General features: G+C 48.7%; 1 protein-coding gene and 1 long non-coding RNA gene across 4 annotated transcripts in view; one reads left to right on the forward strand and one right to left on the reverse strand.

Annotated features, from left to right (window-relative positions):
- LOC138268197 (uncharacterized) overlaps positions 1 to 24,195 on the forward strand; it is a 369,403-nt gene that overhangs the window by 274,001 nt on the left and 71,207 nt on the right. The gene's annotated exons all lie outside the window — the stretch shown is intronic.
- LOC138268196 (butyrophilin subfamily 1 member A1-like) overlaps positions 1 to 24,195 on the reverse strand; it is a 354,320-nt gene that overhangs the window by 77,834 nt on the left and 252,291 nt on the right. For 2 of the 3 annotated variants that reach the window (XM_069217628.1, XM_069217625.1), the window contains one exon: positions 2,448 to 2,468. The exons of the other annotated variant lie outside the window; for it this stretch is intronic. In XM_069217628.1, the coding sequence (XP_069073729.1) occupies positions 2,448 to 2,468 (21 nt within the window). The remainder of the gene's footprint in view (positions 1 to 2,447; positions 2,469 to 24,195) is intronic. 3 annotated transcript variants of the gene reach the window in all.

Raw genomic sequence — 24,195 nt, forward strand, 5'->3', positions numbered from 1 at the left:
CACCACCGAACTCCTCTGGACTGACCACCACTGCGCCCCCTTCTCCTTCACCAAACCCCCACACACCACCATAAACACACCACACCCTACCGCATGTGGGACAAGATCCCCACAGAACGCCTGAACTCCCAACAGGCTCACAACCCCCCCACACCAACGACCCCAACGCAGGAGCACGCAACCTCTTGAAATGGATCACTACCTGCGCAGACACACTAGCTCCCCTCAAAAAACACATCGCCACCCGCAACATCAAGAACGCCCCATGGTTCACCCCTGGACTCCAAGCGCAAATGGCGCCAAGCGGAGAAAATATGGCGACAAGAACCCTCTACAACCAACTTCTCCACCCTCAAAGCCACCATTTGCACCCATCACCAACTCATACGCACCGCCAAAAGAGATCACTACAAGACACGCCTTGACAACAACTCTGAAAACAGCAAAGAACTCTTCACCATCATTAATGAACTAGCCAAACCCAAAGCCAGCAGCATAGACCCCTCACTCACACAGCCCCTATGTGACGCCCTCTCCAACCACTTCCACCACAAAATCCTGGACAGCCACAACAGCTTCATATCACCCACACCCACCACACACACCCCTCACTCACCCAACTCAATCCCCACTAATGACCCCCCACCACACTCACCACCTGGGCCCCCACCACACACGAAGAAACCAAAAAAAACATGAACTCCATCCACTCCAGATCCCCCTCCATCCCCTGCACACATCGCATCTACAACAAAGCCAGCCCAACCATCGCCCCCATACTCCGCGACATAATCAACTCTTTTTTCGACTCCGCCACCTACCCAGACCCCTGGAAGCACGCGGAAATCACTGCTCTCCTAAAAAAAACAAAGCCGACCCGGAGACCCTCTCCAACTATTGCCCCATCTCGCTCCTCCCTTTCCCCGCAAAGGTTGCCGAGAAACTAGTTAAAGCCTGCCTATCACACTTCCTCGAAGAAAACAACACTCTTGACCCCTCACAATCCAGGTTCCGCAAGAACCACAGCACGGAAACCGCCCTCATCGCATGCACTGACGACATCAGGACCAAAGTCGACAAAGGCGAGACCATCGCACTCATCCTCCTAGACCTCTCCGCAGCCTTTGACACTGTCTGCCACCACACACGCCTCCACAACATAGGAATTCGCCACAAAGCCCTAGACTGGCTCACCTCCTTCCCCAACGACCGGACCCAGAGAGTCCACCTTCCACCTTTCCAATCCACCGCTACCAAGATCATCTGCGGAGTCCCCCAAGGGTCCTCCCTCAGCCCCACACTCTTCAACATTTACATGATCCCCCTAGCCAACATCCTCCGATCACACGGAATCACTATCCTCTCCTACGCAGATGACACCCAACTCATCCTCTCCCTCACCTGTAACCCCACCACCGCCAAAACCAACCTGCAAGCTGCTCTCCTCGACACCACCAACTGGATGACAACTAACCACCTCAAGCTTAACTCCAACAAAACCCAACAAAACCGTGATCATCATCTTCGGCCCCAACAAAACCATATGGGATGACTCCTGGTGGCCCACCGCCCTAGGCCCCGCACCCACCCCCGCAAACCACGCACGCAACTTCAGCATCATCTTGGACCCCTCCCTCTCCATGACACAGCAAATCAATGCTCTAACCTCCTGCTTCCACACACTCCGCACTCTAAAAAAATCTTTCAAATGGATTCCCCCAGAGACCAGGAAGACAGTCACCCATGCACTCATCAGCAGCAGACTAGACTACGGTAATGCCCTCTACGCCGGCACCACACTCAAACTCAAACGCAAACTCCAGAGAATCCAGAACACAGCCGCACGCCTCGTCCTTGGCCTCCCCCGCCACGAACGAATCTCACCACACCTCAAATCCCTTCACTGGCTCCCCATAGACAAGAGAATCACATTCAAGATCCTCATCCACGCACACAAATCCCTCCACAACACCGGCCCAACCTACCTCAACGACAGAGTGAACTTCCACACTCCCACACGTAACCTCCGATCAGCCGACCTCGCACTAGCCACAGTCCCCCACATCCAACGCACCATCACAGGAGGCAGGTTCTTCTCCTACCTCACCCCCAAAACCTGGAACTCCCTCCCCACCAACCTCCGCAAAACCAAAGACCTCCTGGTCTTCAGAAAGAACCTCAAGACATGGTTGTTCGAACAGTGACCCTCCCTGCCCCCCCATGCCCCCACCCCCCCCAAGCGCCTTGAGTCCCTCACGGGTGAGTAGCGCGCTCTATAATTTTTTTTGATTGATTGATAGTTGTACTCTCCTACTCTTATTATCTATGCATCTATATTTCCTGCATTAACAATGCACTCACTGTAGGTGTCACATGCCAAGGTCACTCTCACACTGACCTGTGTTATTTATTCATATATCTGTGCTTCACAAAATGTTTTTCCTTACCTCTTTCTTTAATAACTGTGCCTGGAGAATGAAAAATTAGCAGTTGTTATAGAGCTTGCTAATACTTGCAGCACTTACACCTTAAGACACAGGCATGCAGACAGCGCAGTTCTACATCACAGAAAAGGAACATATCTGAAATGAAGAAGCAGGGACAACTTAAACCGGCTTGCTCTTACATGAAAAAACACACAGTGAGGTTTGAATACTGATGCATGTGTAGTTCACAGTTCGAATGCAGTGAGACATTACGACTCTGTAAACTTTAATAACAAAATTAATAAATAAATACATTTCCTTTCAAACAAGCACGTTCGTCACAGAAGTTGCGAGTATAAGTTGAATTTAAACATGCAAACAGCCTCCTTTACAAGTGTAAAGACATGTTTGTGAGTTACAATATGTATTTAAAACGATTTTCTCAAACTTTCTCATGTGAGTACATTTTCTCTGCGTGGCAGAGAATGAGCCTTCTGGAGTGGCAATGGTCTTGTGATTTTGAGAACAAACATTTGGACTCTTATGAGACTACACAAGCTGGGCTTGTTTGATTCAGCCCTTCGTTGGCGTTGTAATGAATCCTTGAGTGATCTAGAACACCTAAGCCGTATTACAATTAGTGCCCCAGGGGCACAACGGGCGAGTGCACCTGCTTTTTGAAGCCCCGGATAGGGTGACCAGATGTTCAGAACAAACATCGGGACAGCCATTGACATAGAAATAGGACTAAGGCCCTCACTATGAACACAGCAGTTTTCACAGCCGTGTTCAGGCTGGCAGTCATTCTACTGACCGCCAGCCCCCTGGGACCCCGCCGGCCGTATAATAAACATTCTGCTGGGCTGATGGGCGGCAACATTCTCTCTGCCCGCCGGCCCAGCAGAATGCCTGGCCGGAACATTGCCGGTGGCTCCACATGGAGCCGCCGTCAATGCCTCTGTGTGGCGGGTGCAGCTGCACCCGTCACGCAGATCACTGCCTGTAAATCGGGCAGTGACCTGCGCGATGGGGCACTGCACACTTACCTGTATTGTCGCCGGCGCCACGGCCTTCACCACCACACCACTCCTCTACTGCAGGCACAGGCTCCCAGCCTGCCCTGCGGCCAATCCTGAGGCTGCTCAGAGCAGCATTAGGATTGGCTGGTAGCATCCAGCCAGGGTGCTCCCATGCAGACTGGGAGCCTGTACCTGCTCTCTCAATCCCGGCTGCAAAGGGCCGGACTAGAGAGAGCCTACTGTGCATGTGTGTTTGGCCAGCCAAACATTTGTGCACACTGAGGGGGAGTGCTCTGCACTCCCCCTCAGTGCTTGTCACAGCCCGTGACGCCTCCACTTTTACTAAAAAACGATAATAAACATAGTTTATTATTGTTTTTTAGTAAAAGGTTTGTAGCTGCTGCTGCTGGCAGGGGGGCAACGCTCCTCCACCCTAGCGGAGGAGCCGCGCCTGATAAAGACAATTATCTTTTATTGCAAACATACCCGTTTTTATTGGAAACATATAGAGCACACCATAAATGAAATATCCAACACTACTCTTAGTATCAATCACATAATTGTCACTCTTGGTTCTTCAGCAATTATACCTAAGCTTACACTTAACAGATGGAACTACTGCCTTCCTGATCTGCTGCTCACAATAGGCATCAAAACTATCCTTTCAGGGTGGAAAAATTTCAATAATGTATTGTATTATGCGCTTTGGGCTGGGGTTTGCTACGTTAGAAATGCTGATAATATTGTAACATAATGACAATTTTAATACTACCTTATATAGATCACTGTGGAATAGTATATATTTCTACCTGGAAAAAACAGACATCCATAGATATTGATAAATCACAATGCTATACTTCATCATGGGACCTACTATTTATCTTTGCTTTTCAACACCTCTATTAAGTGCGTACCTCACTTTCTTCTACTCTCCTCTTGCTCTCCCTCTCTCTCTCTTTGTAGGAGGCTGGCTTGATTTGTAGTGAGTACCTAAGGTACTTACACCTTCTACCAGGTCCAGTTATCCCTTATTAGTGAAATGTAGGTCGTGTCTTAAAGCCAGTTTCTCTAGGGGTAGCTGTAGCTGAACAGCCAAGGCTTACCTAGGAGACATGCAAAGCTCATGCAATATCACTGAAGTCACACAGTACTCACACACATGAAAGAAAATACTCAATGTTACAAAAATATAGGTACTTTATTTTAGTGACACAAATACCAAAAATACCATAGAGACTATACTCCCTTAAGAGGTAAGTACCCCACAAATTATATACACTAGTATGCAGAAATAGCTGTAAAAACAGTCATAAAACAGTGCAAATATTGATAATCACAATAGTTAGAAATGGGCCTAGGCGGAACACAAACCATATATTATGAAAGTGGAATGCGAAAGTCAGTTTCCCACCTAGGCCAGTGTAATGCGCAGGGGGGTGCTAGGAGTATTAGAAAACACCAAAGGTAAGTAATGGAACCCACCCCAGAGCCCAGGAGAGTAGGAGTAAATCACAGTAACTTTCCTATTGCACACAAGAGCACGAGAAAGAAGATTATGAAAGAACCAGAAGAGACTGCAAGACACCAACAGTGGATTCCTGGACCTGAAGACCGGTGGAAGAAGGGAACCAAGTCCAAGAAGCACAGAAGAGTCCAGGGAGAACAGGAGCCCCTGCTAACCCAGATGAAGGTGCAAAAGAGGAACCACCAGTGAAGAACAACAGTCAGTACTACACCAAAGAAGATGGATGCGGATTCCTGGTTGGTGCAGATGATGTCCCACTCCGGATGAATGATTGCAGTCCAGTTTGCATTGCTGGATTCCGCAAACAAGCCTTGGCACACACAAAGCTCGCAGTTAGTGGAAAATGACGCTGCCGGGACCAGGAGCGACCTGGTGGACACTACCCAGGAATGGAGTCCGCGGGGGTTCTCAGCAACTGATAAAGCCCTTAGAAGACCAGGCAGCATGCACAGGAGTCCCGCAGCACGGGGACAAAGAAGGTGCAAAAGGAGGCTCATGCAGCACTACAACAATGGGTTCCACACTGCCGGAGAACCATGCAGGAAGCTGTGCGTTGCAGGATAGAGTGCTAGGGGCCAGAGCTGCACGGTGCATGAGGAACCTTGTGGAAGGATGCCAACAAGCCATGGCAACTACAAAACATGCGGTGCATGGGGGTACTGTCTTGCTTGGGGAGGCAAGCTCTTACCTCCACCAAAGTTGGACAGTAGAACGTCAGGACTGCCAGGACCACTTCAGTTCACCACCTGTGAGGCAAGATCCATGCAGCTCATCAGGAGAGGGGACCCGTGCCGCCGGTCGTTGTTGCAGAGAGGTGCCTGCTGAAGCAGGGGAGTGACTCCTTCACTCCAAGGGAGATTCCTTTGTTCTTCTGGTGCAGACTGAAGACAGGCTGTCCTCTGAGAATGCACGACCGGGAAACAGTTGTAGTTGCTGGCAGGAGCTGAAGATACAATGTTGCAGAAGTTGTCTTTGCTTCTTTGTTGCAGGTTGTAAAGTTCCTGGAGGGTCCAGATGCAGTTTATTTGGTGAGAAGGTGAAGTAAAGGATGCAGAGGATTCCTGCTGGAGTCTTGCAATCCGAATCTGAAGAACCACCCAAGAGAGAGACCCTAAATAGCCCTGAAAGGGGGATTGGCCAGCTAAACAGGTAAGCACCTATCAGGGGAGGGCTCTGACGTCACCTGCTGGCACTGGCCACTCAGATGCTCCCAGAGTTCCCCGCCAACTTGGAATCCAAGATGGTAAATCCATCCAGGGACCCTCTGGAGGAGCTCTGAACACCACCCATGGGGTGGTGATGGACAGGGGAGTGGTCACTCCCCTCTCCTTTGTCAAGTTTCGAGCCAGAGCAGGGACTGGGGGTCCTTGAACCAGTGTAGACTAGATTATGCAAGAAGCGCACCGTCTGTGCCCTTCAAAGCATTTCCAGTGGCTTGGGGAGGCTACCCCTCCCAAGCCTGTAACACCTATTTCCAAAGGGAGAGGGTGTAACGCCCCTCTCCCAAAGGAAATCCTTTGTTTTGCCTTCCTGAGCTTGAGCTGCTCAAGCAACAGGAGGGCAGAAAGTGTCTGAGAGGTGGCAGCAGCTGGGGGGTCCTCTAAGGAGCCCCCAGAGTGCATGGAATCATGCAACCAATGCTTGCAAAAGGCTTGGGGTATGAATCCAACTTGTTTGATACCAAACATGCCTATGTTCGGAGTTACCATTATGTAGCTGGACATAGGCAGTGCCCATTGTCCAGTACATGGATAAAATGGCATCCCAGCACTCATGAAGTCCGGGAAAATGGTCCTGGAGGTCGGGGGGCACCTCTGCTAGTGCAGGTGTACCCTCACACACAGGTACTCTGCACCCTGCCCTCAGGGCTGGAGGGCCTGCTATAGGGGTGACTTATAAGTGACCTGGCGCAGTGTGATTGGCAGTGAAAGGGTGCATGCACCTTTTCACACAGGCTGCAATGGCAGTCCTGTAGAAGCCTTTGCATCTGCTCCCTTTGGGTGGCAAAAGCAATGCTGCAGCCCATAGGGATCCCCTGGAACCCCAATGTCCTGGTTAGCTAGGTACCATATACTAGAGACTTTTACGGGGACACCAGTATGCCAATTTTGGGTGAAATACTGGGTTACCATATACAGTGACAAACTTTAGAGGAGAGAGAGCATAATCACTGGGGTCCTGGTTAGCAGGATCCCAGTGAACACAGTCAAGCACACTGACATCAGGCAGAAAATGGGGGTAATCATGGCAAAAAGAGGGTACTTTCCTACACAACCACCCCAAACGAAGGACAATAAAGGTAACCCTGCCCAGATGAGTCTTCATTGTCTAAGTGGAAATATCTGGAGAGTCCATCTGCATTGGAGTGGTTACCCCGAGGTCTATGTTCCACTATAATGTCCATCCCCTGTAGGGAAATGGGCCACCTCGACAATTTAGGGTTTTCTCCTTTCATTTGCTTTAGCCATAAGAAAGGTTTGTGGTCTGTCTGAACAATGAAGTGAGTCCCAAAGAGGTATGGTCTCAACTTCTTCAAGGCCCAGACCACAGCAAAGGCCTCCCTGTCTATGGCTGACCAACGCTTTTCTCTAGTGGTCAACCCCCTGCTGATAAAAGCTACAGGTTGATCCTGGCCCTCTGTATTTAGTTGTGATAAAACTGCGCCAACCCCTACCTCAGAAGCATAAGTCTGAACTATGAACTTCTGGGAGTAGTTTGGGCTTTTTAAGAGAGGTGCAGTGCACATGGCCTGCTTTAGCTCCTCAAAAGCTTTCTGGCAGCTAGCTGTCCATAATACCTTTTAGGCATCTTCTTTGAGGCGAGGTCATTAAGAGGGGCAACAGTGGAGCCATAGTTCTTAATGAATCTCCTGTAATACCCAGTAAGACCAAGAAAGGCTCTGACCTGGGTCTGTGTTGTAGGGGGAGCCCAGTCTAAAATTGTCTGGATCTTCCCCTGTAGTGGTTCAATCTGTCCTCCACCTACCAGGTGTCCCAGATAAACCACCTTCACCTGCCCTGTCTGGCACTTTGAAGCCTTGATAGTGAGGTCTGCCCTTTGCAGGGCCTCCAAAACCTTTGAAAGGTGGACCAGGTGGTCATCCCAGGTGGAGCTAAAGACAACAATATAATCAGGATAAGCTGCACTGAAAGCTTCCAGACCTTGGAGAACTGTGTTCACCCACCTCTGGAAAGTGGCAGGTGCATTTCTCAAACCAAAGGGTATAACAGTAAACTGATAATGCCCTCCAATGGTTGAGAAAGCTGTCTTAGGTTTAGCATCTTCTGATAGTGTGATCTGCCAATACCCTGCAGTCAAATCAAAAGTGCCTAGATACTTGGCAGATGCCAATGTATCTATCAGCTCATCTGCCCTGGGTATAGGGTGAGCATCAGTCTTGGTGACTGTGTTGAGCCCTCTGTAATCTCTACAGAACCTCATCTCCCTTTTCCCATTCTGAGAGAGAGGTTTGGGTACAAGCACCACTGGGCTAGCCCAGGGACTGTCAGAGTGCTCAATCACTCCTAAGTCAAGCATTTTCTGAATCTTTAATGCAATCTCTGACATGGTCAGGCTGCCTATAAATCTTACTTTTGACAGGTAATCTGTCTCCAGTATCAATGGTGTGCTCACACAATGTAGTCCTGCCAAGTGTCAGAGAAAAGAGTTCAGAAAACTGACCTCAGAGGTTCCTGCAGTCCTCCTTCTGAGATTCGGTAAGGCCGTCTGCAAGGGCAACTCCATCCACTGAGCCATCAGCTGCAGTGTTGGAGAAGGGATCAGGGAGAGGGTCACTCTCTTCTTCCTGTCCCTCATCAGTGTCCATGAACAGGGTTAAGTCAGCCCTGTCCTGGTAGGGCTTCAGGTGGTTCACATGAAGAACTCTAAGAGGCCTTGGCTAATGGCCCCCTAACAGTGTGACCAAAGAGGACTTCAAAGGGGCTTTTGCCCACTCCTTTCTGGGATACGTCCCTGTAGGCAAAAAGGAGGCATGATAACAGGACATCCCATCTCCTCCTGAGTTTTTCAGAGAATCCCATAATCATGCCTTTGAGGGTTTTGTTAAATCGCTCAACCAACCCATTTGTCTGGGGATGGTAAGGTGTGGTGGACTTTTAAGTTATCCTACACTCTTTCCACATGGCTTTTAGGTATGCAGACATGAAGTAGCTACCTCTGTCTGACACCACCTCTTTTGGAAACCCCCCCAGGAAAAGATTCCCAGGAGGGCTTTGGCCACTGCAGGAGCTGTAGTCAATCAATCAGTCATAGGATTTATAAAGCGCTCTACATAACCGTGAGGGTTTCAAGGCGCTGAGGGGGGAGGGTGCTGCTGCTACTGATCGAAGAGCCAGGTTTTGAGGAGTCTTCTGAAGGTGAGTAGGTCTTGGGTCTGCCGTAGGTTGGTTGGGAGGGTGTTCCAGGTCTTGGTGGCGAGGTAGGAGAAGGATCTGCCGCCAGAGGTCTTTCATTGGATGCGGGGAACGACGGCGAAGGCGAGGTCTGCGGAGCGGAGCTGATGGGTGGGGGTGTAGAAGCTGAGTCTGTTGTTCAGGTAGGCTGGTCCGGTGTTGTGGAGTGCCTTGTGAGCGTGAATGTGATCCTCTTGTCTACAGGGTGCCAGTGAAGGTCTCTCAGAGAGGTGGGAGATGTGGCTGCAGCGGGGTACGTTGAGGATGTGTCGGGCGGAGGCGTTTTGGATGCGTTGGAGGCATTGTAGGTTTTTTGCTGGGATACCTGTGTAGAGTGCGTTGCCGTAGTCTAGCCTGCTGCTGACGAGGGCCTGTGTTACTGTTCTTCTTGTTTCTGTCGGGATCCACTTGTAGATTCTACGGAGTATGCCGAGGGTGTTGTAGCAGGAGGAGGAGACTGCGTTGACCTGTTTGGACATGGAGAGGGAGGATTCAAGGACGAAGCCCAGGTTGCATGCGTGGTCGGTCGGTGTTGGTGGGGTTCCCAGGGAGTTAGGCCACCAGGAGTCGTCCCAGGCGGAGGGGGTGGGTCTGAGGATGAGGATCTCCGTCTTGTCCGAGTTCAGTTTCAGACGGCTGCTTCTCATCCATTCGGCGATGGCCTTCATTCCCTCCTGGAGGTTGGTTTTGGCGGTGCGTGGGTTCTTGGTGAGGGAGAGGATGAGCTGGGTGTTGTCAGCATAAGAGATGATGTTGAAGTCGTGTTGGCGGGCCACTTGTGCGAGGGGGGCCATGTTGAACAGCGTCGGGCTGAGGGATGAGCCCTGGGGGACACCACAGATGATGTTGGTGGCTTCGGATCGGAAGGGAGGGAGGCAGACTCTCTGGGTTCTGCCGGAGAGGAAGGAGGTGATCCAGTCGAGGGCTTTTTCTTGTATTCCGGTTTCGTGGAGGCGCGTTTTCAGGGTGCGGTGGCAGACCGTGTCAAAGGCGGCGGACAGGTCCAGGAGGAAGAGGGCTGATGTTTCGCTGTTGTCCATTTGACGTCTGATGTCGTCTGTGGCAGCGAGGAGGGTGGTTTCAGTACTGTGGTTTCGTCTGAAGCCAGACTGGGAGGGGTCCAGGATGTCGTTGTAGAGGTGAAGGGTTAGTTGCGTGTTGATGATTTTCTCGATGACCTTCGCCGGGAACGGGAGAAGAGAGATGGGTCGGAAATTCTTGAGGTCCTTGGGGTCTGCCTTGGGCTTCTTGAGGAGGGCGCGGATTTCGGCGTGCTTCCAACTGTCCGGGAACGTCGCTGTTTCGAAGGAGATGTTGATGACCTTCCGTAGTTGGGGGGCGATGGTAGCGTCGGCGTTGTTGCACACGTGGTGTGGGCATGGGTCTGACGGAGATCCTGAGTGGATGGAGTTCATGATCTTACGTGTCTCTGTGTCGTTGATGTTGGTCCAGGAGGTCAGGCGGTTGGTGCAGTGGTATTTTCGGGTGTAGGATCTGGCGTGGTCGTGGTGTTGAAACTGTCGTGGATGCCGGTGATCTTCAGGTGGAAAAAGGTGGCCAGCGCGTCGCAGAGTTCTTGAGAAGGAGGGTTGTCGTTGACCTTGGAGCTGGGGTTGGTGAGTTCTTTCACGATGCTGAAGAGCTCTTTGCTGTCGTGTGCGTTGTTATCCAGGCGGGCTTTGAAGTGCGATCTTTTGGCTAGTTTGATGAGTTGGTGATGCCTGCAGGTGGCGTCTTTGTGAGCTGCAAGGCTGTCAGGTGTGCGTTCGAGGAGCCATTTTTTAAAAGTTTCCGGCAGTCGCGCTTGGAGGTTTGGAGCTCGTCGGTGAACCGGGTGGCTTTTTTCCTTGCTTGGTTGTCGGTGGGTTTCTTGAGTGGCGCGAGGGTGTTGGCGCAGTTGTTGATCCACTGTCTGAGGTTGTGGGCGGCGGTGTCTGGGTCGGTGGGGTTGGAAGGAGGGTTCTGGACGAGGGTGTTGGTTAGTTGGTCTTCAGTAGCTTTGCTCCAACAGCGACGGGGTGGTTGTAGGGTGCGGTGGTGCTCGGTATGTTTCTTGAAGGCGAAGTGGATACAGTGGTGGCCAGCCCAGTGGAGTTCGGAGGTGTAGTTGAAGGTGACGTGGGCGCTTGAGGAGAAGATGGGATCAAGCGTGTGGCCGGCGATGTGGGTGGGTGTGGTGACGAGTTGTCTGAGGCCGAGTTTGGCGAGGTTGTCGATCAAAGAGGAGGAGTTGGCATTGTTGTTGTTCTCAAGGTGGAAATTTAGGTCCCCGAGGAGGATGTAGTCCGTGGAAGTGAGTGCGTGGGTGCTGGTGAGGTCGGCGATGGAGTCGCTGAAAGGTGCCCGTGGTCTGGGGGGTGTTCCTCTGAGGGTGGTGTTGGGGTCGGTGTGGATTCGGAAGTGCAGGTGTTCGGCGGTCTTGAGGGTGTCGTCCGTGTGGGTGTAGACTTTGAGGGTGGTTTTGTGGGCAATGGCTATTCCTCCTCCGATTCCGTTAGCGCGATCCCTGCGGGTGATCTTATAGCAGTCCGGGATGGCTATGGCGATGTCGGGTGCCGAAGAGTCGTTCCACCAGGTTTCGGTCAGGAAGGCTATGTCTGGGGCGGTGGTGTCGAACAAATCCCAGAGCTCGATGGCGTGCTTGTGTGCGGAGCGGGTGTTGAGGAGTATGCAGTGGAGGTGGTTTGTTCCGTCTTTGGAGGTTTATTTGTTCTGTTGCAGGTGAAGTTGCAGATGCGGCAGGAGAAGGGTCCGTTGGTGTTTCTCGTGAGGACTGGAAGCATGCTGAGATGCAGTCGGGATTGAGGGCGTTGAGGTCGCGGGCCGTGTAGTGGCGTCTGGAGGTGCAGGGGTCCTGCGGACCAGGGGGGGTAGCGCTGGACACGGTCCAGGCGCGGACAGGCGCAGACAGGCTTGCCTCTGGTGTGCCTCCGGGGCGCCAGCGGCGTGCCCACTGCGCCCGCCTGCTGCGCGGGCGCGCAGCGACCGCCATTAAGAGGGGGAGGTGAGAGGGAGGAGCAGCCGGGAGGTGGGAGGCGGGAGCGAATGGGGGCTCAAGGGGGGCGGGCCGCAGTGACGCAGCGGCGGGGAAAAGGAGATGGCTTAGGGGAGTCTAGGCGCTGGGGGGCAAGGGGGCACAAAAATCCATCTGAAACAGGCGCGAAAAGCAGAAAATACAAAAACAGTAATCACAAGTATAACAGTGCTACAAAACAGTAATCACAAGAATAATAGTATTACAGTCACTACGCTTACCACTAGACCCCGGGGATCAGCTGGGAGCAGCGAGGGCGGGGTGGGGAGACACGAGGACAGCTGGGGGCGCTGTGCACGTGGGGAGTGGCCACTGGCCAAGCAGGTCAAAGGTCACTCACCGTAGCGAGCATCGACCGCCATTACGAGGGGGAGGTGGGAGGGAGGAGCAGCTGGGAGGCGGGAGGTGGGAGCGAATGGGGGCTCGAGGGGGGGCGGGCCGCAGGGACGAAGCGGCGGGGAAAAGGAAACAGCTTAGTGGAGCCGAGGTGCTGTGGGGCAAGGGGGCACAAAAATCCGGTGGAAACAGGCGCAAAAAGCAGAAAATACAAAAACAGTAATCACAAGAATAACAGTTCTGTAGTGGTCCTCAGAGGTATAGTTTCTGGATATCTAGTGGCATGGTCCACCACCACTAAAATTAATCTATTACCAGAAATTGTAGGAGGTTCAAGGGAGCCAACAATGTTAACCCCTACCCCTTCAAAGGGCACCCCAACCACTGGCAGTAGGATCAAGGGGGCCTTTGGGGTGCCACCAGTCTTGCCACTCATTTGACACAGGAGCAACAGAACTCATTTGTGTCTTCTGACATATGAGGCCAGTGAAAGTGAGGGACCAGTCTGTCCCAGGTCTTACTTTGCCAGAGATGTCCAGCAAGAGGAATGTCATATGCTAAGGTCAATAAAAACTCTCTGTATTGCAGAGGGGTGACCAGTTGTCTGGTGGCACCAGGCTTGGGTTCCCTTGCTTCTGAATACAGGAGGTTGTTTTCCCAGTACACCCTGTGGGTACCACTGACATCCCCTGCCTCTTCTTTGACAGCTTGCTGTCTTAAACCCTCATGTGTGGGACAGGTCTGCTGTGTCACACGTAACTCCTCCCTGGCAGGCCCCCCTGCACCAAAAAATTCAGCTATGTCAGCTTGCAGCTCCTCAGGTGTAGGTTTTGTCCAGGGAGTTGAGTCCTCCTCAAAGGGGGAATCATCAGTGGAGGGGGATAGTGGAACATTTCTTAGCCTTTTTACCCCTTATTTTGGGAAACTCTTGGTCCATTGTTCCAGGATCCAAGTTTCCCTGTCCTCTTTGCTTCTTGGCCTGAGCCCTGGTTAAAGCAAAGATGTGCTCAGGAATGCCTAGCATGGCAGTATGGGCTCCAACTACACTTCAGCCCAAGCTGGAGTCTCCAAGTCGTTCCCTAGTAGACATTCTACAGGTAGGTCTGTGGATATCACAACATTCTTAGGTCCAGTAACTCCCCCCTAAGTTGAAATCAATAACAGCCATGGGGTGGCTTACAGTGTTGTTATGGGCATCAGTCACTTGGCACTGATGACTATGTAGGTATTGCTCAGGGGCCACCAGGTGTTCAGTCACCATTGTGACACTGGCACCTGTGGGCCTGTAGGCCTCAACCTGAACACCATTTATTAGGGGTTGTTGTTTGTACTTATCCATATTAAGGGGACAAGCAACAAGGGTGGCAAGGTCAATGCCGCCATCAGAGACTAAAACAGCCTCAGTGGTTTCCCTAACTAAACCACCCCCCACTACACTTCCCAGAGTGAGCCCTGCTACACCCTTGGATTGACTATTGGTAGCGTTATTTTTCCCACCACCACTGCTCTTGCTAGGGGCACTAGTTGAAGCAGTAGGGGTTGTGGTGGTGGGAGGCTTGATGCTTTTCTTTGGGCAAGCACTATCTCCTGCCCAATGACCTTTATTCCAACAGATATAGCACCAAGGCTTTTTATTCTGATGGTGTGAAGAGGATTTAGTCCCACCCCAAGAAGATTTTTGTGGGCCTGATGAAGACTTTGTTTTTATCTTTGTCCTGACCCTTGTCATGAGACTTACCATCCTTCTTCTTGTCCTTGTCACTCCCTGTATGAGTATTTCTACTCTCTCTTGTTCTGACCCATTTGTCTGCCTTCTTTCCCAATTCTTAGGGAGATGTCAGATCAGAGTGCAACAAGTCAGACACATAGTTATTCAAAATATACTTTCTCAAAAGAAGATTGTATAAGCCCTCATAGCCAGACACTTTGCTGCCATGTGACCAACCCTCTAAAGCCTTAACAGAATAGTCCACAATGTCAACCCAATCTTGTGGGGATTCTTTTCTGGTCTCCCTGAACTTTATCCTGTATTGGTTAGTGGTTAGACCAAACCCATCTAAGAGTGCAGACTTAAGAATACTGTAGTTGTCTGAGTCTTCTTCTCTGACAGAGAGAAGTCTATCCCTCCCCTTGTCAGCAAAGGACAACCACAAAATAGCAGCCCACTGCCTTTGGGGGACCCTCTTAACTTTGCAGGCTCTCTCAAGTGCAGCAAACCACTTGTAAATGCCATCCACACCTTGTATGGGGGAACAATTTTGTGCACGTTTCTGGAATCAATTGTGTCTTCCCTGACCCTATAATTACTGAAACTGCTGCTGCTGCCCCCATGGAGTACTAACCCCAACCCGTGCCTTTCCCTTTCCGCGGGCAAGGCCTCCCTATCTAGGGCTAGCTGTTGCTGCTGCAGCCCCAGCCTGGCCTCCTCTAGTCTCAGTTTCCTGAGCTCCCTATCTATGGAGTCATCACCTGGAGTTGTACCATGGGATCCCTCAGACAGTGAGGTGGTATGGGAATGTGCAGAGGTAGATTTTTCCCCAACGTTTGTGACCCCTAGTGACTTGACCTCTTGGTGTGAAGGGAGCCCTAGCTCAGTGACTACCCCTCCCATTAGCAGCTACACTACTGGCTCTACTAGGTGTAAGATCTTTGGAAGAGCCCTACCCGAACCTGAAGGATGATTTCCTGATTCTAAGGGGTCAGAATTTCCCTCTATCTCCTCCTCCAACTGGCTGCCAGCATGCTTCTGGTCATCCTGGAGAAGGAGGCTCAACAGGAAATTCTTGTTGGGGTTATTCCCCACATCTAGTTTTCTGTCTGTGCAAAGCCCCTTCAATTCTTTGAAAGTCATGCCCTCATAGGGTGTGCCCATGACCTCAGAGGTTGGCCCAGCAGTAGACATGATGTGTGTGTGTTAGTGTATTGTAGGGGAAACCTAACCTTTAGTCTCTTGGAAAGGAAAATAAGAGACTATAACCCTGTACTAGATATATGTGTATAGCTCTACATATAGAGTATTCTTTCCTGTGGAAAGCACCGGTAACAGAGTGATAAGGCAATTGCAAGTACTTATCCCACTGCTGCACCACCAATGTAGGAGGCTGGCCTGGTTTATAGTGGGTACCTAAGGTACTTACACCTTATACCAGGTCCAGTTATCCCTTATTAGTGAAATATAGGCAGTGCCTAGAAGCCAGGCTCTCTATGGGTAGCTGTAGCTGAGCAGCCAAGGTTTATCTAGGAGACATGTAAAGCTCATGCAAAATCACTGTAGTCACACATTACTCACACACATGAAAGAAAAGACTCAGTGTTACAAAAATAAAGGTACTTTATTTTGGTGGCACAAACACCAAAAATACCATAGAGACTATACTCCCTTAGGAGGTAGGTAATACACAAATTATATACACTAGTATGCAGAAATAGCTGTAAAAACAGGTAGAAAACAGTGCAAATAGTGAAAATCAGAATAGTTAGAAATGGGCCTGGGGGAACACAAACCATATACTAAGAAAGTGGAATGCGAAAGTTGCTTTCCCATCTAAGCAAGTGTGGTGTGTAGAGGGGTGCTGGGATTATTAGAAAACACCAAAGGTAAGTAATTGAACCCACCCCAGAGCCCAGGAAAGTGGGGGTAAATCACATTAACTTTCCTAGAACACACAAGAACACAAGAAAAAAGATTATGCAAGAACCAGAAGAGACTGCAAGACACCAACAGTGGATTCCTGAACCTGAAGACCTGTGGAAGAAGGGAACCAAGTCCAAGAAGCACAGAAGAGTCCAGGGAGAGCAGGAACCCCTGCTAACCCAGATGAAGGTGCAAAAGAAGAACCACCGGTGAAGAACAACAGTCAGTACTGCACCCAAGAAGACGAATGCGGGTTCCTGGTTGATACAGATGAAGTCCCACGCCAGATGGATAATTGCAGTCTAGTTTATGTTTAAAAAGTAAAATAGTTTCATATAAGCAAGCCGACGGCTGCCATGAGAGTGAAGCAGACACACAAAAGGAAACAGAAGTTCACTCACAGTCAAAGGTATCGGCAAAAGTGCAATTATCCATGTAACCAGCAAAAATGCAAATAACCATGTAACAGGGTCAATGTCATGCAAAGCGCACGATTACTGCCCAGCGAGATCATGCTGCTTACGAGTAAAAAGAAGAAGTAGTTGTTACGACTCGGTCGTCCCATTTCCAGGGGGCGCTGTAAGGGGACTGTCAGAAGCCTGGGAATCACCTTGAACACCTATCTAGAGTCCCTTGCTGACTCCTGTTTGTTTCTCTTTTCTCCATGGTACACTTGTGTAGGACTACATTTGCTTCTTGGGACTGCAAATCCCATAATGCACAGCTTGGTAGTCAGGAAAACCCGGATTCTGTTTCCCATTGCCTTCTATGGGAGAAGTCCAGTTGCTCCTTTTCACTGGATCCTCTCCTCCAGGACTTGCAAGTGTCCGAAACCACACACACCTGAAACCTCTCCTGTGCAGCCCAGCTTGGAACTGCTTATAAGCAGCCATTCCCTCAAGCTCCCCGTCGTGCATCGGACTTCAATTCCTTTGTGTTACAGACCCCTTGTCGGATGGTGTTCCAGTTTTGTTCCTGTTCTGTTCCAGCCTGATCCTGTTTCCTGTTTCTCTGCCCTGCTCCTGATTGTTCCAGCCAGAGTCTGCTCCCTACTTCTTAGCCTTGTACCTGTTTGTTTCTTCCAAAGCCTGCTCCCTGTTTCTCTGCCCTGCTCCTGCCTTGTTTCAGCCTGAACCTTCTCTCTGTTTCCCAGTCCTGTTTACTGCTCATTTCCTACTCCCTGTATTCCAGTCCTGTCCTTGCTTGTTCCAGCCAGAGCCTGTTCTCAGTTTCCCAGTCCTGTCTCTGTCTGTCCCAGCCAGAAGTTTGCACCCTGTTTTCAAGTCCTAGACCCGCCTTTGCTTCAGCCTGAGCCTGTTCCTAGTTCTTGCCTCTGCCTCTTTGTTTTTTCCCTTCTGTTTCTGTTTCTTCTTGGTTCTTTGTGTCTGGTAAGTGTTCTATCAGTCTTCACCAGTGTATACGTGTCCTCCTGTGTACTGGGGTTGGCTCCTGGTTTCCAGGAGGCAATTCCAGCCCCCATCCTTGTCCAGTGTTATACGTTGTATTTCGTGCCTAACAGTGACAGTGTGCTATTGCTGTTTTCTCAGGAATCGCCACTGTGTTTCCAGCTGGACCCACAAGAGCGTGTCCTGTGTATGTAAGTACTATCCTTGTTTGTGCTCTAGGGTCCAGAGACAGAATCACTTCTGCTGCCTCCTTTCTATGGGGCTGGCAGGGTGACTATCTGTAAGAGCAAACTGCACAGAGGCATTGAGATTCCCTGTCACTGTGGGAGGTTCTGCGCCTTACTCTGTGTACAACCCCAGCGTGTTTGTCCACTGGTAATCTGTTTCCTGTTTGTTCACACAAGGGTTGCTCTGCTTTTACTTTCCTGTTTCCTGTGCCTGTCCATAGCTGTCCTTTCCGTGTATGCCTTTAGCTGCTCTTCTGCCCCAGCACACTACCTCTCTAGGATATTCGGTGACCTCAAGGGGTGTCCCAACCAGAGTCCTAATCAGACCCGCCCGAAACCGTGACAGAATGCACGAACCAAACATTTCAAGCTCCCCTGGCAGTAAAGGCACACACAAACCTAAAGGGCTTTCCTATCATGTTAAGACACCCCTTTCTAAGCCTATACATTCTCTGAAATCCTCTAAAAAAGACCTTAGTTTAAAGGATAGACTTGTTAAAGAAAACCATAACTTGCAAGTTCAGTACTATACTGAGTGGCTTGCTAATCTTTCAATGATAGACTATTATGTTATTTGTGGCTATGACCCCCAGTCCCTGTCTGTAGAAGAATTACAAGGACGTAATGAGTTTTTGCAATATCTATTAGCTGAAGCCAGTAAGAATGTTCGTAACCGTGGAAGTGCTTTTGCTACCTCTGCACAAGACATTTACTCTCAAGAAAAGATGGTTAAATCCTCACCTCATGCTAGTGCATCCCAAATTCACTTCCAGGACTCTGTCAAAACAAAGAACCCTGACACTGTTCAAGAAGCCACACTAGGGATTCCCTTGTTTTCTGTTGAGTGCTTTAACCCATCTAGGCCAGTTTCTCAGAATTCAAAGTGCAGTGCTGACTCTTATAAAGACCTTTCAGTCCCTCAGAGCTTTCAAGTCAGCAGGCTAGACCCTGTATCTAAGGGATCAGTAAAAACTGTGGGATTCCTTAGTTCAACTCAAATGGCTTGTGCTCCTCCCAAATTGGATGACAGTACATCAGTCTCAATTCCGAAGTGTTGTGCTGACTCGTGTAAAGATCTACCAGTCCCTCAGTGCTTTCAAGTGAGCAGGATAGAACCTGTATCAAAGGGATCAGTAAAGACTGTGGGATTCCTTAGTTCAATTCAAAAAGCTTGTGCTCTTCCCAAACTGGATGATAATATACCAGTCTCAATCCCTAAAAGCTCTGCTAAACTCTTTTCTATTCTGAGTGGGTTTGATAACAATATGGACATACACACACTAAAAGAGCAGTTTTGGCAGATTAAAAGGCAGATATCAGACTTCTATGATGAATATGTTGTAACATACACAAGAAATCTTGCACATGGGCTCTTTTCATCAATGCATATTTCACTGTTGGCAGAACCAGACATTCTGTTTATCTGTAAGGTAGAAGAAGTAACAGAGCAGCTGATGGAAACTACTGCAGGGCAATTTGAAAACCTGAAAAAAGAAAATGATCACCAGCTTTCGCTTAAAGAACAGTATGCTACCTCATGTGCCTCTCCAAAGACTGCTATAAAGCAGATTTTCCCTGCTATGAATGAATGTCAAGAGACTGCTCCAGTTATAAATATATCAGCCTCTTCTTCAGACTCTCTCTCAGCTTGTAGTTTTCCAGAGAAAATTCCTGTACAGTTGACTGAATCTCTGACATCTCTGAGAGATTTTACACCTCTTGATTCAAAGGATGGATCAGAGTCTTCACAAGGAAGTGTCCCAGTCCCTCTATCAGAACAAATAAAGCCAAAGGAAGAAGCGAGTTCTGATGCAGACTCCAATAGCTGCACCTTAAGAAACCAAGATATGACTTTACTGGAGATTAATGGCAAGTTGTGCAACAGTGTTGAAGAATCTGAATCTAGTGAAGACAGTGGTTCCTGCCTTGCCGTGAATAAACCTGCAGATAGTGCTGTTCAAATGGCGCATACACCAGAATTTTCAGATTGTGGGGATACTCCTACTCTTTCAAACAATATCATAGAATTTTCAGATAATGAAGAGACAGTTCCTGTTTCAAGTGAATTAATGGATTTTTCTGACCGTGAAGAAATACCCACAGTTACTAAGATTGTAATGGACTTCTCAGAAAGTTTAAAAATCTCTTCTGTGTCAAAGCAAACCATGGAGATTTCAGAAAAGGAAGAAAGCCAGCAATCTGAAACTAAACAGCCTGTCGTAAGAAATGAGAGACTTCTCCTAGAACTGGACACAGTTGCAGCCTCAACCACTGATCCTGACCTGCTGATCCCTGCCAATGTGTATCCTGTTTCCAGCTCCACAATTAGTGAAGAACAGATCTCTGAGCTACCGGTATCTGATCTTGATGTAAAATCAGCCACACCAACGTCACCTGCTGTGTCCCTGAAACTAAAGACTCCTGAAAAACAACAATCTGAAACCGAAGCTCAAGTGCTGAAAGATGTAATATTTCCCACTAAAACTAAAGACTTGAATTTGAATCTTGTATTCGAAGATCTGATGATAAGTACTGTTCTTAGTGTTTTATTGCAAGAAACCATCATCAATTCAAAGGCAAGAGCTGAAAATGTAGATACCAATGTAGAGGCGATTTCTGAAGAGACTCCGGTTCCATTTCTTTCCAAAGAACAACCTTTCAGTGTTAACAGAGTTGAACATCAACTACCTGTAGGAGAAACGCCTTGCAAAGAAACCATTTCTGATACCACGAACACACCACAGATCACTTGCAATGAAGAAATCCCAGTCTTGTCTGAAGATCACCCTAAAGAATTAGTTTGTGGAACTTCTACATTTTCAGATGTTAATCCAGTTTCTAAAGACTTAAAAACTCTTGTTGATCCTGTGATTGATACTCCGAAGTCATCCAAAACTAAAGAAAATTCTGAATTTTTCATGTTCACCTTGAGAACACCAGTTACCCATGTCTCCCAAGTTTCTATGCTTTGCAAGCCTCAGACCACAATCAATGCAAATACTGCTGCAGAAACAGACATATCCTGCTTGTCGGAAGGAGTTACAGACCTTACTAATACGCCAATTATGTCCTCCAAAGAAGACAGTACTGAACAGGAAACTAAAGTCCTAAAGAATACCGCCCATGATGCAATTCCAGATCTCCTTGCTCCTGAATCCACTTCACCAGAAACCAACTCCATGCACTCCTCCCGTATCACTCGAACAATAAAGAGGAAAGACATCGGAGCCCATATGGGTATTAATACATGCTTTGCTCATTGGAAGTTTCACCTATGGCAGGACTGTAAACTTATCAACCAAGGTTGGTGTTGGATTTTCTTGTTGTGGCTTTTCCTCTTCAACTTTTTTCAGCCAAAGGATCGCCTTCTCTTCTTGAGCAGACTGGTGGGAGGGGGTATACTGTTACGACTCGGTCGTCCCATTTCCAGGGGGCGCTGTAAGGGGACTGTCAGAAGCCTGAGAATCACCTTGAACACCTATCTAGAGTCCCTTGCTGACTCCTGTTTGTTTCTCTTTTCTCCATGGTACACTTGTGTAGGACTACATTTGCTTCTTGGGACTGCAAATCCCATAATGCACAGCTTGGTAGTCAGGAAAACCCGGATTCTGTTTCCCATTGCCTTCTATGGGAGAAGTCCAGTTGCTCCTTTTCACTGGATCCTCTCCTCCAGGACTTGCAAGTGTCCGAAACCACACACACCTGAAACCTCTCCTGTGCAGCCCAGCTTGGAACTGCTTATAAGCAGCCATTCCCTCAAGCTCCCCGTCGTGCATCGGACTTCAATTCCTTTGTGTTACAGACCCCTTGTCGGATGGTGTTCCAGTTTTGTTCCTGTTCTGTTCCAGCCTGATCCTGTTTCCTGTTTCTCTGCCCTGCTCCTGATTGTTCCAGCCAGAGTCTGCTCCCTACTTCTTAGCCTTGTACCTGTTTGTTTCTTCCAAAGCCTGCTCCCTGTTTCTCTGCCCTGCTCCTGCCTTGTTTCAGCCTGAACCTTCTCTCTGTTTCCCAGTCCTGTTTACTGCTCATTTCCTACTCCCTGTATTCCAGTCCTGTCCTTGCTTGTTCCAGCCAGAGCCTGTTCTCAGTTTCCCAGTCCTGTCTCTGTCTGTCCCAGCCAGAAGTTTGCACCCTGTTTTCAAGTCCTAGACCCGCCTTTGCTTCAGCCTGAGCCTGTTCCTAGTTCTTGCCTCTGCCTCTTTGTTTGTTCCCTTCTGTTTCTGTTTCTTCTTGGTTCTTTGTGTCTGGTAAGTGTTCTATCAGTCTTCACCAGTGTATACATGTCCTCCTGTGTACTGGGGTTGGCTCCTGGTTTCCAGGAGGCAATTCCAGCCCCCATCCTTGTCCAGTGTTATACGTTGTATTTCGTGCCTAACAGTGACAGTGTGCTATTGCTGTTTTCTCAGGAATCGCCACTGTGTTTCCAGCTGGACCCACAAGAGCGTGTCCTGTGTATGTAAGTACTATCCTTGTTTGTGCTCTAGGGTCCAGAGACAGAATCACTTCTGCTGCCTCCTTTCTATGGGACTGGCAGGGTGACTATCTGTAAGAGCAAACTGCACAGAGGCATTGAGATTCCCTGTCACTGTGGGAGGTTCTGCGCCTTACTCTGTGTACAACCCCAGCGTGTTTGTCCACTGGTAATCTGTTTCCTGTTTGTTCACACAAGGGTTGCTCTGCTTTTACTTTCCTGTTTCCTGTGCCTGTCCATAGCTGTCCTTTCCGTGTATGCCTTTAGCTGCTCTTCTGCCCCAGCACACTACCTCTCTAGGATATTCGGTGACCTCAAGGGGTGTCCCAACCAGAGTCCTAATCAGACCCGCCCGAAACCGTGACAGTAGTCCAGAAACCATACGGAAAACATGGAGCCTCGTATGTTTTCAGTACTTTACCGGTGCGCTTGAAAAGTGCTAAACACAAGAAAAGGCATGACGTGCATGCCTTTCACTAATAAAATCAAGCAAATTAAAAAAAAACAAGCCCACCAACTAACCAAACCGATGGGCGTGGTTAAAAGCCCAGAGAAAGATTACATCAGGGACAGAGCGCTTTGCGCGCTCGATCCTAAAAATGCTGAGTGGAGCGTCACTCACATGTTGCTACTAGGCCACGGACTCGACAAGGGAGCTGGAAAAAAATGCAGATCACAGCATAACTTGGTTGTTGCTCAAGGGGCTTTGGCCCTCCCTGGAAGTCCTTACTCATTGTGGAACACAACAACACTCAAGTCTGTGGGGGTCTCAGTGGACATGTTAAAACATTAAAATAGGAGGTGCCATTCTTCATATTATTTTTACCCATTTTATTAGTAATGACTCAGTGCTGATTTGCAAGTTTTAAGAAGACAGAAAAAAAATATTTCAACTCCAATCCAGCCAATCACATTTTGATAAGATTTGAAATGTGATGGACAGGATTTGTGAGTCATGACTCACAAGTTTGAATGAATATATACAAAATTGCTGTTTAAGTCCTACCTGGAACCTTTTTAAACACAAATATCTCAAAAACAGCTAGATGGATTTACACCAAATCAATAAAAGTGCACTCTATAAGTAACGTTTTATGTTCATGGTACGTTTGGTGTAAATCTGTTCAACGGTTTCTGCTCTATCTTTCAGCAAAATGTCATATGGGAGCTAAATGGGAAATGATACACCTTTTCATCCCTTATTTATCTTTGTTTTCCAATTGAAGGATCATCACAAATAATTCCATACCTAAACTTAGCTGACTGAATTGACAGATTTTCAAGTTTTGTAAAAAGTGTCGCTGAATCATAACTACAGAGTTTGTATTTATAAGTGCTTCCCGTTGAGATTGAATTGAATTTTTGTCAAATGATATCGGTGCCATAATGGATCCTCAGCCTGCTTATTTATCCAGGAAGAATCCACAGTTTTGCGCAAAATGTCTACCTAACTGGCTAATTAGTAAGTTCTACCTCATTGGATAAATGCAAAGTGCACTTTATACTCTACCACTGTGTAAAGGTCCACAGGGTAATGCCTTCAGTGATCATGTCTGGTGTAATTTTGGCAATGTGACCTTTCCTCTTGTATCTTCCTACAAAAATATGTGCTAATATGAATTCTCATATGCAGAAGATGGCAAGACTTCAAGGAGTTTAACCTCCACCAAACAAGGGCACTTCTCTTAGTTATATGAAATATGTG

Source organism: Pleurodeles waltl, chromosome 12 (genome assembly GCF_031143425.1).
Source record: "Pleurodeles waltl isolate 20211129_DDA chromosome 12, aPleWal1.hap1.20221129, whole genome shotgun sequence".
Taxonomy (NCBI): domain Eukaryota; kingdom Metazoa; phylum Chordata; class Amphibia; order Caudata; family Salamandridae; genus Pleurodeles; species Pleurodeles waltl.